This window comes from Hesperophylax consimilis, chromosome 19 (assembly GCF_061612785.1).
Source record: "Hesperophylax consimilis isolate HC1 chromosome 19, BYU_Hcon_1.0, whole genome shotgun sequence".
NCBI classification, from domain to species: domain Eukaryota; kingdom Metazoa; phylum Arthropoda; class Insecta; order Trichoptera; family Limnephilidae; genus Hesperophylax; species Hesperophylax consimilis.
Window position 1 is genome coordinate 6,352,348 of NC_142854.1, and position 12,941 is coordinate 6,365,288.

General features: G+C 35.2%; 1 protein-coding gene across 2 annotated transcripts in view; it reads left to right on the forward strand.

Moving 5' to 3' along the window:
• The window catches only part of Uck (Uridine-cytidine kinase), a 61,606-nt gene that overhangs the window by 20,080 nt on the left and 28,585 nt on the right, over positions 1-12,941 (forward strand). For both annotated transcript variants that reach the window (XM_089643282.1, XM_089643284.1), the window contains exons 4-5: positions 663-760; positions 955-1,003. In XM_089643282.1, the coding sequence (XP_089499408.1) occupies positions 663-760; positions 955-1,003 (147 nt within the window). The remainder of the gene's footprint in view (positions 1-662; positions 761-954; positions 1,004-12,941) is intronic.

The following is a 12,941-nucleotide window of genomic DNA, read 5'->3' on the forward strand; positions in this document are numbered from 1 at the left end:
GTGCATGTGGATCGGATGGGCGAGGGGGGGGAGTGTCAGGAGAGTGTATAACCCGGAAGTAAATTGTTTTGAGGGCGCCCGAGAGAGACGGGTCGCTAGAAAGAGACCGGAGTCGCTAGAACTGGGAAGGAGCATAAGACGATGAGTGAATGTGGTGAGGAGGGGTGTGAGTAGTTTGTCTCCTCTTCAACAAATCAGTGCCCCCTGGCGTACCGGTCTCACCGGTACATGATCTCTCCTGGCTGGGGTAGCACTTAAAAATGTTTAAATGATTAAAGTCCTTTACCCACTGCGACCGATCCGTGCCGCCGATACGATACACATGTGCCTGCTCGGTAAGACCTCCCCACTCCCCGCGTTTGATCGCACACATTCCTGTGATCCCTCGCCCTTCTGTCAGCGTCTAGCCTCCGGAGACAGATCGTGTCGCAGTGTTGCTAAGGTCTGACGATTTTACTGCAATTTTAATTGATAATGCTTCAATATCCACTAATATGCACGTGTCCGGGGAAACTAAAAGAGTGCAATTTCATCTTGTAATATAGTGCCGTGAAAATGACTGGATTGCCACAGCTTCATTCGACATTCCACGCCAGTCTTTGAAGTTGGATTCTAATGAATGTGTGTTGTTTGTTGGATTCTAATGAAAGTGTTGTTTGCAGTGCCCCGGGATATCATAGAGCGCGGCAGAGACTTGGAGCAGGTCCTCAACCAGTACATGAACTTCGTCAAACCCGCCTTCGAGGAATTCTGCTCACCCGTAAGTATTATTATCACACCTTGCATTTATGGAATTCGTACCCAATTAATGTTTACGAACATTTCAAAACCCATCGGAGAAACCGAGAGATTGCTTGATCGTTATTGTAGATAAAATTTTAAATCTCTAAATACATACCTCTAAAATGGGTTACTTATAAAATAATTGTAATATTTTTGTATGTATTATTGCAGACCAAGAAGTTTGCCGATGTGATCATTCCAAGAGGTGCAGATAATACTGGTGAGTTCACTTTCTTTCTTTCTTTGACTTAATCCATACAGAGCATGCTATCACTGTCTTAATCCCCATCATTCCAACTAGTAAACAGAATCTAAAATGTACTTCACTAATGGGCGCTTTACACAACACTTATTTCCATACCGATCCCCATATCGGGACCAATATGGAAAATCTTTGCTTTACACATTCATTATTTTCATCCTTCTCTCTTTCTTTGACTTTGTCCATACAATTGAGCATGCCGTCACTGTCTTAACCCATATCATTGTATAACTAGTAAATAGGGATCTGAAGTTCACATAACTAATGGGTGCTTTACACAAAACTTATTACCATACCGATCCTCATATGGAATCTGTATCGGAACCTGTATGGAAGATCTTTTTTTACACGATAATTCTTTTCATATCTACGATTTCAAACATAATATATGCAGATATGGTTGCCATTAAAGAAGACAAAATATTTTTGGACGGTACTTAATCGTCAATATATAGCTCTACCTTTAACGTAGCTCATGTGAAAGTATCTGTCACAAAATGTCAATAAGTAATAAAAGAAATACATTTGAAATTCACAATATAAATAAGACACACGATCACAATCAGTAATAAACACTGTTTGGTTTACCTATTACCTACCTAGTATTTTTAACCATTAATTAAAATGTATACCGAAATAAATACACAACATTTCCAAATAATGTGTAAAATAATAGTTACGTAAAACAATGACCGATGTCAAATAATTCCCGCCATTAAACTGAATGAAAAACTGTGTCAAAATAAAGCAAATTTTTGTAAGGAAACCATATAGAAAGAGTAGTGCGAAAAAGGTGTTGTCTAAAGCGCACATAAGTATTGTGACTTTTCTCTGAAAACTATCGAGAGTTGTGTCTTATTAGTATTGTGAACGGCTGCGTGCGCCTTTTTCATATAAAACTTAAATTTTTGATTTGAGGCCAAAACACCCAACGAAACTACATAATTATTTTTTAATCAAAACGTAAGCAAATATCTAGTACTGATTTGAATTTTGGCATTTTTTGTGAGTTTGTTAATTATAATAAATTATTAAAAATAAAATCTTGCCTTACCTACTGTGTTAATATAATGAAAAATAAAATTGAAATTAAACAGTAAATAGAGTATTTTTTTAATAATTACATATAACTCACAAATAATTGCCAAAGTTGCCCCTAAAATCATGAAAAATCTAATTCTAAAGGGTTTTCCAATAAGAGGTGTTATTTTGAATAGCCCGCTATTTCGGTAGATGTTACTTTTGAAGCTGTAATTTTTTGACATTTGACAAGTAAAAACTGCGCCATTAATAAAAATGGAACGATACACGCTTCAACAGGGCATTGAAATTATTCAAATTGACTTGAGTGAATCAAATGCAAATCATCTTGAGTGATGAGGCCCATTTCCACCTCGGTGGCTTCGTCAACAAGCAAAATTGTCGCATCTGGGGCTCGGAAAACCCAAGAGTTATTGTTGAAAAGCCTCTCTATCCTCAACGTGTGACTGTTTGGTGCGGTTTATGGTCCGGCGGAGTCATTGGACCTTACTTTCTCGAAAATGAGGCTGGAGCAACAGTTACGGTGAATGGATTGTGCTATCGAGAGATGATTAATTATTTTTTATGGCCGGAATTGGATGGTATTGATCTGGACAACGTTTACTTTCAACAAGACGGCGCTACGTGCCACACAAGCAACGAAACCATTGATCTTTTACGATTGAATATCAAAATAACACCTCTTATTGGAAAACCCTGTATTATGGCCCATGTTTAAAACTTAAAACGTAAATAAATTAAGTGGCACATATCCCTACTTGATATTTGCTACACCTTTTGATTGAAAAACTAATTATACAGGGTGTATCGGCACGTACCTGACAAACTTTAACCAACTTTTCCTTTGCACATTTGGAGTAAAAAATGTTATGGGCACTTTGCTGTCCGGTAACATTTTTTTTCAATTAAAAACAAAAAATTATAAAAAAATCCACACTCCGTCACTGTCATTGGCATTGTTTCTCGTGTTCAACAGCTGTTATTAGCAAGTGTGTCAAAAAGCGTCTTAGCTCTTTCATACACACTAAATAAAAATAAAAAAAAACTAAATAATAATAGTTAAAAATGAGACGAATGGTGCCATGCCATTTCGTTGTGATTGTAAAAGCGCGCCAATGTAGGTACGTACGTATATTATTCAACGAAACTCGAATAAAATATTGCCAGGTGGGTTTTCAAACTGTGACAAAGGATAAAACAGTGGTGACATGTGGTGAAAATATGAATGATAAATTTTTTACTAAAAAAAATGTTACCGGACAGCAAAGTGCCCATAACATTTTTTACTCCAAATGTGCTAAGGAATAGCTGGTTAAAGTTTGTCGGGTACGTGCCGATACACCCTGTATAGTATGGTTAGGTATTTTTGCCTATGTTTAAATTTTGTATGAAAAATGCTGCACAGCTGTTCCTCTTAATCTGGCCCCTATTTGTTATATTTACATATGGGTTTGGAAATTCACATACACATTTCATATCCACAATAACACCAAATGACTTAGTTAATTTTATATCTTATTATGTATTACTCTTTAGTGAGTTTAGTTTCTTGCAAGTCTCTTGGACGTCCACCAAGTATTTTCAATGAAAGATATTATGCTTTTCAGGGGTATTCTCTGCGCCATAATTCTTTTTAAGTTTATTTACGTATTTTTATTTTGTAACTCATTTTTATTCTAATATAAAACAAGTGTATAATTTTAGAATTAAGTCCAACCAGTGTAAAGATATTATAATATATATATAGCAAAACATGTGTGTACTGTACTGATATTGGATATTGACCATAGACTAAATTAGACTAGACACGGCATATTCATTTAAAAATAACCCCAACACAATTTTGGTTTGGTTCACATGCACATTTATGAAAAGGCCCACGCATTATGACGCAATGCGAAATGGGCACTGTGCATTGCATTTTACCTTTTGTTGGTCTATTTTGCTTCTCAGCTATGCTGGGCAAGTTCATTTTTTCAATCACAAAAATAACCGAGTTCCAAATATGTATTTAAATTTGAATTATGTCCATATTACAACACCTTTGACAACAAATTCTCCGTGGTTTCGCTTACGAGTTTGAACGCTTGTACAAGGAGTTTAAACAGAGTTGGGTTGTTAAGTTCATCTCCATATTTGTGACGTACGCTACGTGGCGTTATTTTTAAAATGAATTTAACTAGACAGGGCTAATCTAGTATAATACATCAATGATATTGACCCAATTGTTTGCATATTTGTGATTTTGACTGAAGACCAATGCAACTATTTTTAATGCGCTATGTCATTTGCATCATAAGATATCATAATTTGGGACGCAGGTTTGGGTACCTCCGCGGTTAGCTACGTTTCCTGATTTGGCAGTGGTGCCCAGGTTCATCGGGTGAGGTGTGTTCAGGATGCGCCCTCTGCCCACCAGCTGGGTGGCATTTCAGATCGGGAGAGGCTGGTTTACGGAGACTCGTCGATCTCTCAAAGTGGTCTTTCTTGACTCATCGCTTTGCGCCGCAGCGGGAGGGATAGATTCATACGTCCGTCACTCCTGGACCCACTGATCCCTAGATTCTTACCCACACATCGTTCTCTCCTCCCTTTGATGACATAAAAAGGAAAATAATTTCCGTCAGGAGCGCCTGTGTGGGGTGTGGTTAATGTAAAAGATATGGAGCTCTGAAATAACAGCTAAATTGATTAATGCGTTCCACATCACTGTAAGCAAATAAGACATTTCGTCAGTGTAAGTTTAAGCGCTTGTTATGTGACAGCAAATTTTCGCAAACTGTCAAAATGTCTTAATAATAATAATAATAATTGGATGACTTGTATAGCGCCGTTTTTGTGCAAAATCACCTCAAGGGCGCTGTACAAACCCATAATACATTTCTACAATGATCTATGTTATTACTTGACTATTTATGGAGATAATATACAGTACAATACTTACCTGGTAGGTCACTTGAGATTAACACTTAATTAAAATTATCTAATTGTTTATTGGCGAAATTTAGATACAGGATTTAGGACTTAATTGAAAAATTGAATATAACTGGGCTTTCTCTTAGGAATGGTATATTTAATTTAAGGGTACGACAGCTTAAAAAGGTAAGTTTTTAGTTTAGACCTGAATTCTGTTGGACTTGTTATGGATCTTAGTTCCGGAGTGAGTTTATTCCAAGCCTTCGGCCCAGATACTCCGAAAGCGCGGTCACCAAACTTAGTATTTGTCTTCATTTTTTTGTCACTAGAGGGCGGTAGTTGTACATTAATGAACTCGTTAGAATACAACGTCGAATGTGCGTTTTTTGTCCCAAAGCAATGAACATATGCAATCGGAAATATTAAGTAAAACAAACAACTTAGTAAAAAGGGGCTTCCATCCCGGAATAAGTAAAAAACTGTAAATGTGTTGAAAATTTGGTGGATTGTATGGTGTATCAATGTTTTTATTTTTTATGGTCGAATGCCCACATCAACTACAAAAAAATAGGCAGACTGAAAAATAATAGTCGATCATTTGGTAACAAAAAATATGAAGTCTGAGAATGACATACGAAAGTTAATATTAAGCCGTTTTAGAGAGCCGTTTTCCAGCAAATCACCATTCTGCCTTATAACCCACTCTTAATACGGCTTATGAGCAAATAATTTAGTCTGAGAATGACATACGAAAGTTAGTATTAAGCCGTTTTAGAGAACCGTTTTCCAGCAAATCACCATTCTGCCTTATAACCCACTCTGAATACAGTTTATGAGCAAATAATTTAGTCTGAGAATGACATATGAAAGTTAGTATTAAGCCGTTTTAGAGAGCCGTTTTCCAGAAAATCACCATTCTGCCTTATAACCCACTCTGAATACAGTTTATGAGCAAATAATTTAGTCTGAGAATGACATACGAAAGTTAGTATTAAGCCGTTTTAGAGAGCCGTTTTCCAGCAAATCACCATTCTGCCTTATAACCCACTCTGAATACAGTTTATGAGCAAATAATTTAGTCTGAGAATGACATATGAAAGTTAGTATTAAGCCGTTTTAGAGAGCCGTTTTCCAGCAAATCACCATTCTGCCTTATAACCCACTCTGAATACAGTTTATGAGCAAATAATTTAGTCTGAGAATGACATATGAAAGTTAGTATTAAGCCGTTTTAGAGAGCCGTTTTCCAGAAAATCACCATTCTGCCTTATAACCCACTCTGAATACAGTTTATGAGCAAATAATTTAGTCTGAGAATGACATACGAAAGTTAGTATTAAGCCGTTTTAGAGAGCCGTTTTCCAGCAAATCACCATTCTGCCTTATAACCCACTCTGAATACAGTTTATGAGCAAATAATTTAGTCTGAGAATGACATATGAAAGTTAGTATTAAGCCGTTTTAGAGAGCCGTTTTCCAGAAAATCACCATTCTGCCTTATAACCCACTCTGAATACAGTTTATGAGCAAATAATTTAGTCTGAGAATGACATATGAAAGTTAGTATTAAGCCGTTTTAGAGAGCCGTTTTCCAGCAAATCACCATTCTGCCTTATAACCAACTCTGAATACGGCTTATGAGCAAATAATTTAGAAAATATGTTTTCTTGGCGCAATCAGTCGAACAGTAAGCCGCGTTGATTAGTGATCTCAAATTTGTAAATTCACCAACAGACTGCTTGTACTGGGTTGAAGTCAATGCTGCTAATGAACCATCCATAACACATATGCAAGCAAGAGCGAGTCTATCCCTAGATAGTTTTACAAATGGTTCTTCTGCATTATTGGACTTGAACCGAATGTATTATGACCACGTATTTCCATTTTAATGGACTTAACCTAATCCATAGTACAGGGTCCGTCAAGGGAATCGCATGGTTTTCAAATAAGATGTACTCGGTCAGTTTTACTTAAAAAGATTTTATATTTATGCATGATTGTAGCAGGTGCCGAAAACTTTGAGTAGTGTCAATTAACATCTGACTTGGAATACGAAAGATTTCCCCATGGATTTTCATCTTAAGATCTTCAAGGCAGTCTGGCTTGTCAACCTATACTCTAGACTTCCCAAGATATCCCCACAAAAAAGTCCACAAGCTTAGATCAGGGGAGCGAGGAGGCCAGTGAATATATACCACATCCGGAGATAAGGCTGCCTGGAAGTTGATCCCGTATGACAGCCATTGAATTACGAGCTGTGTTGTGCAGTCGCACCGGTAGTTTTTCAAAAAAATTTGTTTGACTTTCACAAATTTACAAATTTCGGTAGATTTTCGGAAATCGGTAGATCTACCGACATTTCGGTAGGAATGGCATCACTGTGCTCTAGGTTCCACGACATTGCAACAACCAAACTTCCCACTCTAACATACAAACCAAGGCCACCCCCCACTCTCTGAGGCCAACCACTCGGCTGTACTAGCCAATCAAAAAACATTCGGTTTCCGTGACGGACCCTGCATATATGTATATTTATCATCCAAGAAGATTCACTAAAACACGTACTGTGTGTCAAGATAGATAGATTTGATTACGTTGAAAGGACAGCATCGGTAGTCACTTGGTTCAGCACAGGATGGCTATCAGGTTGGACTGCATGTTTGGCCAGTATATATAACTGGGTGAACTCTTGTTATCATATAAAATGTACTGATGAATATAATATATTGTGGGCGAAAGGAACGACAGAACGAAGCAATACTTCGATGCTGAATCTAAGAACCGAATAAGCATTCACTAATTATTTACTCATATGTACATGGCAGTCAGGGAGGTGTCTCTCTAAAACTATACTTTCCTTGGGTTACGCACAGCTTTACATCCTCTCTTTTAGAATAAATAACTCTTTTGCTATAAATTATATTGGATATACTAATGTTAGCAAGACAAAAGGCATTTAAGCTCCGAAGTGCTTTGCAAATTTGAATTTTATGATAAAAGAGCTTAGCCAGGCGTCGCCTATAAACTCTATAATTTATTTATCTCAAATGTGTACTGATTTAGTCCAATATACAATGCACATTTTTCAAATAGCTGTCAATAAAAATAATAATATAACTGGGATTTTGATAGCCCCATTCTTGTAAAGTATCACCTAAACCAGAGGTTCCCAAACTTTTTTGCCCCGTAGACCACTTCCAAAAATTTTTTTTTTCCGTAGACCCCCTGCCTGCCGAATATTGAATTTTCCTAAAACTATTAACGTCCCATGTGATAGTCATTTATTTTTTTCGTAAAAAGATTCCCTTCCCTTGCCTGTCCAACAACCGGGTGGCGGTATAGTTCCTCTGTCTTTACACTGTGCAGACAGGGGCGCCCTTGTGAGGTATCACACCAAATATTAAGCAGGATACCTAAGCAACGGGAATTTCTTTCTGTAGCTGGCCCTAAAGAACTGCCCCTTAAGTTCTTTGTCAGTGCTTATTCCGGTCAGTTCTTCTTGTCACATGAAATCCGATTCTTCAAAGTTCCATTTCCATAGTCAAAATGTCCTCAAACTTAGTTTTGAAGTCTGTGTGAAGTGCATTTATGTGGAACGTCTTTATTACCCTGGATGTTTTTCAAAAACTAGTTGGGGAGCTAGGAAAATTCGCGGCTTCCAATGTACAATATTTTGCTTGAATATATTAATTCTGACGAGAATAGGAACGTAGACTCTATTTATATACCTCAATTAACAACTTTACGAAATATAAACATACAAATATCAAATAATTAATTTCCAGTCTATTATATTTGTGTTAGGTCTATTGTGTCATTTACGGAACTTCTAAATGTTGACTTGAGGTAAATGGGGTTCCGCTCATATATACCCCCATTTGAATCTCGTGGACCCCCAATTTTTTTTTTCTCTGTAATAGACCCCCAGCAAGCCGATATCGACCCCTGGGGGTCCATATAGACCACTTTGGGAACCTCTGACCTAAACCCTTCAAGCCTTGGAAGGACTAGCCACAAGCATCATATTCACATAGAGCATCTAAAGGACATTACTAGCCACATGCATCATTGTACATAATGGGCCTTACTAATAAACGCGTTTTAAATTTTACACTACTGAAAAACAACCATTAATGCATCTTAAATGATTGCTTATCAGTTGTATAAAATTTAAAATGCGTTTATTACTAAGGGGGAATATATTTACCACAAGTAATACACATTTTAGAATATGAACTCTTGTATATCTGCAAATAGTGTATATTAGATGGTTTATTTTATGTATTATTATTTAATCTAATGCACAGTGTATGTATGTATATTGGCCATCCATTTTGTATTCCAACTTGAAAAATCAGTTGAATGTATTTTGAATTTTTCAATTACTAATACATTCATGATTGTGTGGTTTTTGAATATTTCAATCATTACTCCACGTGGAACATTTTTCATCTCATCTTATGGACCAATAAGGGTTTTTAAAACTGGAATATTATATTATTTATTGTATTTGTGTTTAATTCGTAGAACTCCATTTAATTTATTTTTTTATTTAATTAAAATCAAATTTAAAAATATAATTATTAAGTTCTGCAAATATTTTTTAGTTTTTGTTATTGTTACAGCTGTTTCGGCTTCCAAGGCCATTTTCAAACTGTTTAAAAAGAACTTAATAATTATATTATTAAATTTGATTTTAATTAAATAAAAAAAAATATAGAATATTATACCTTTCTTTGTTCCAAAATGTTTCTCTTCCTAAATAATGGTAACTGTGAATTCATTTCACATATTAGATTATGCCGAACGCTAAAATGTTAATCCACATAAAAAAAAGTTAATGTTCGTCCACTGCGCCATCTTTTGGACGTAAAAGCAACATGCTCTATTGTTTCTCTATTTACACAGACAGACTGGGCCACAGCAACGCGTGGCGGGGTACAGCTAGTCTTAAATAAAATAGCTTTGTTTTCTTTGCAATATTTTAACGGCACGATTATTTTACGTATTTACACAAAATTATTTAACGTCTCAGGCGAATTTGTTGGCTTTTGGGAACAGCTCATAGAGATGTGATCTAAACTGTGTTACAAAGAGAAAACACCTCGCTTTGTATTATAATTTATCATGACGAAAGAGAAAGGGGCCTTTTTGGCCCGGAGCTCTGTTTGCCAATATATCAAAAAGTATTAAAATTTAGAAGTTAACCACAGAAGAATTAAAATGTGCGCCTCCATGAAACCAAAGGTTCTGACTGTAAATTTCAGAAAAATAAATGAAACTTTGTGACTTTTATTAATTATTTTTAAATGAAACTACAAAAAGTGTGTGACAATAACGTTTTTAATACACTTGTCTAATAAAATGTGTGTGTGTTTTTCATTATCAGTAATTTTAGTTATAAAAAACTTAAAGTTTTTACGCCATTTTTACCACTTTTTATGTTTGCATTCAAAATATTAATATGTAAAATTATATGCTTATTCGCTTCACCTTTCATAAACAGTTTTTAGTTTTCGGATATGTTCAGCAATATTCCGTTTATTTGGAAATACTCTGACCTTCTGACAGAATAATCCAGAGGTCTTGAGGGGTTAAAATTCAGTTTTCAATACAAGATTCTATTCAAAACACAAACCCATTTAACCCTTCAGGTTTTTATATATTTTTACCAAGTCCCAACGAGACGGTTAATTTCCTCTCCCGAGGTATCTAAAATGTGCTACATATTACTTATTTTTGAAGTTGTCGTTAATAAAAGTATTATTTTAGAAACTAGATTAAATTATCTTTGAAATATTTGCATTTGAAAAAAACATTGATTTTTCTAAACAATAAATTTTTAATATCAAACATGAAAATGTTAACAAAAAAACTTACCATGACATTTTGACTCGTAACGTCCATAATTTTAAAAGAATTCGATATTAGTAATAAAACTGACACTTCACTTTTTATGCCGCTTATACAATAAAAAAATATAAATAATTTTTTAACTTTCAACTGTCAATGAAAAAGTGCCGCCAATTCATAATCATGACATTTGACAATTTTTTAAAATTTCATCAATGCAATAAAATATAAATATTTGATACAAACTGAAGAATAATTATTTATGTCTCCAATGACGAACATATCACATATCTAAGCATTATAGAAAAGATAAAAATACTTTTATAATGTATTGACGCCCCGGTCAGATCTGTCCTTCAGAGGCTCTAATGGAATATGATGTTTGTGGCTAGTGTATCCTTCCAAGGCTTGAAGGGTTAAACTGGACTAAAATTACCAAATATGATTTGAGACTTGATATTTTTTCCTATGAGAAAGGATTAGGAATTTTTTTGATATGCTTGTACTCTGGTGTCGAATGCTGTATTTTATAAGCATAGTATAATATTAGTTCATATTACCTAGCATTATATAAAATATCCCTTTTCCAACATACCTTATTCCATGTTAATGTTACAATTTATTTTCATACAGCCATCTTGCATGATGACCAAACTGCAAATTGACATGCAGTTAGTGAGAAGTTTTTATAGTTAACTGAAATGTAATCATTATTAACCTTTCCCTAACCCCACCATTTCCCACCCGTTTATCCTGCCATAAATTCACCTGCAATACTTCATAAAACACGGTAACCAGACAACGCAACAAAATTACAAATCTACACACTTTTGAAAAGTGATATAAAGTCGTGAAAAGGAGTGAAAAAACACTAGGTTACATTAGGTTTTATATCACTTTTCAAAGGTGTGTTGAATTGTCACAGTCTTGAGTTGTCATGGAACCATAAAACACATATATACATGAAAGAAGGTTTCCAGGACAACTCAACACGTCTCCGAAAAGTGATATAGTCATTAAAAGCGATGAAACAAAACTAACCTAACATGACCGATTGAACCTTGTTTTTTTTTTTCATCACTTTCATGAGTTTTCAAAAGTGTTTTGATTTGACACTGTGTTGGGTTGTCTAAGGAAGATATTCCTGGAATGTACATACCCCATAGACATATGAATATTAGTAGACCTGCCCTAAGTGATTAAAAGCGTATTATCCCCACTCCCCATACCGGTTCCATTGAGCCGGCTGGGCTCGCATATGGCCTCAAGTGAAATTTGAAAACGTGACGTCATCATTCATGTGCGAACTATGGTCGAGGCATCATCGGTTCATTTTACGAAATAACACGGCAAAATGTTGACTTGTACTATGAAAACTTGTAAAAATAGATGTGAAAAAGAGAATAAACCCAATTGTCGTATTACATTCCATAAGTAAGCATTATTTTACTTTATTTTAAGCTTATTCACACCGTATTATATGGATCAGTTTTAGAAACATATACTATCACATCACAATGTAGCGATTCTCAAGTGTGCTCATCGTTGTTTACTGGGGTAAGTAAATTATGAGACATTTGTAAAAGTGTCTTAACTAAATACTCTGAAACTAACTACGACTCTGAAAATAGAAGCTGCCTTACTTTGCCGAATTTGGACTTCGCAAATTAGTTCATAACGTGGCGAGTAATTTGCGCTCCCATGTAGAAATGTCTATTCATTCAAAAGCAGATTTTACTTTTAAGAAGTAAATGGTGATATTATAATGCGAGATGCCTATTTACTGTCAGATTGATTTATTGACGAATCACAGTCAGCCTTACTCCCTTCGTTCTTCAACAGTTGATTTTACCCCTCGCCATTATCTTCTCGTCTATTAATTCCTATGTCTGTGACATACCCCAATTTTATTACTATAATATGTCATATAGTTCATATAGTCCACTTTGGTGAAATGTTAAAACCATTTTTTAATAATAATAATATTTGGCTGACTTATATAACGCCGTTTTCGTGAAAAATCACCTTAAGGGCACTGTACAAATACATATATGTATTGAATAATAAATATAGCTTGCTTACGACT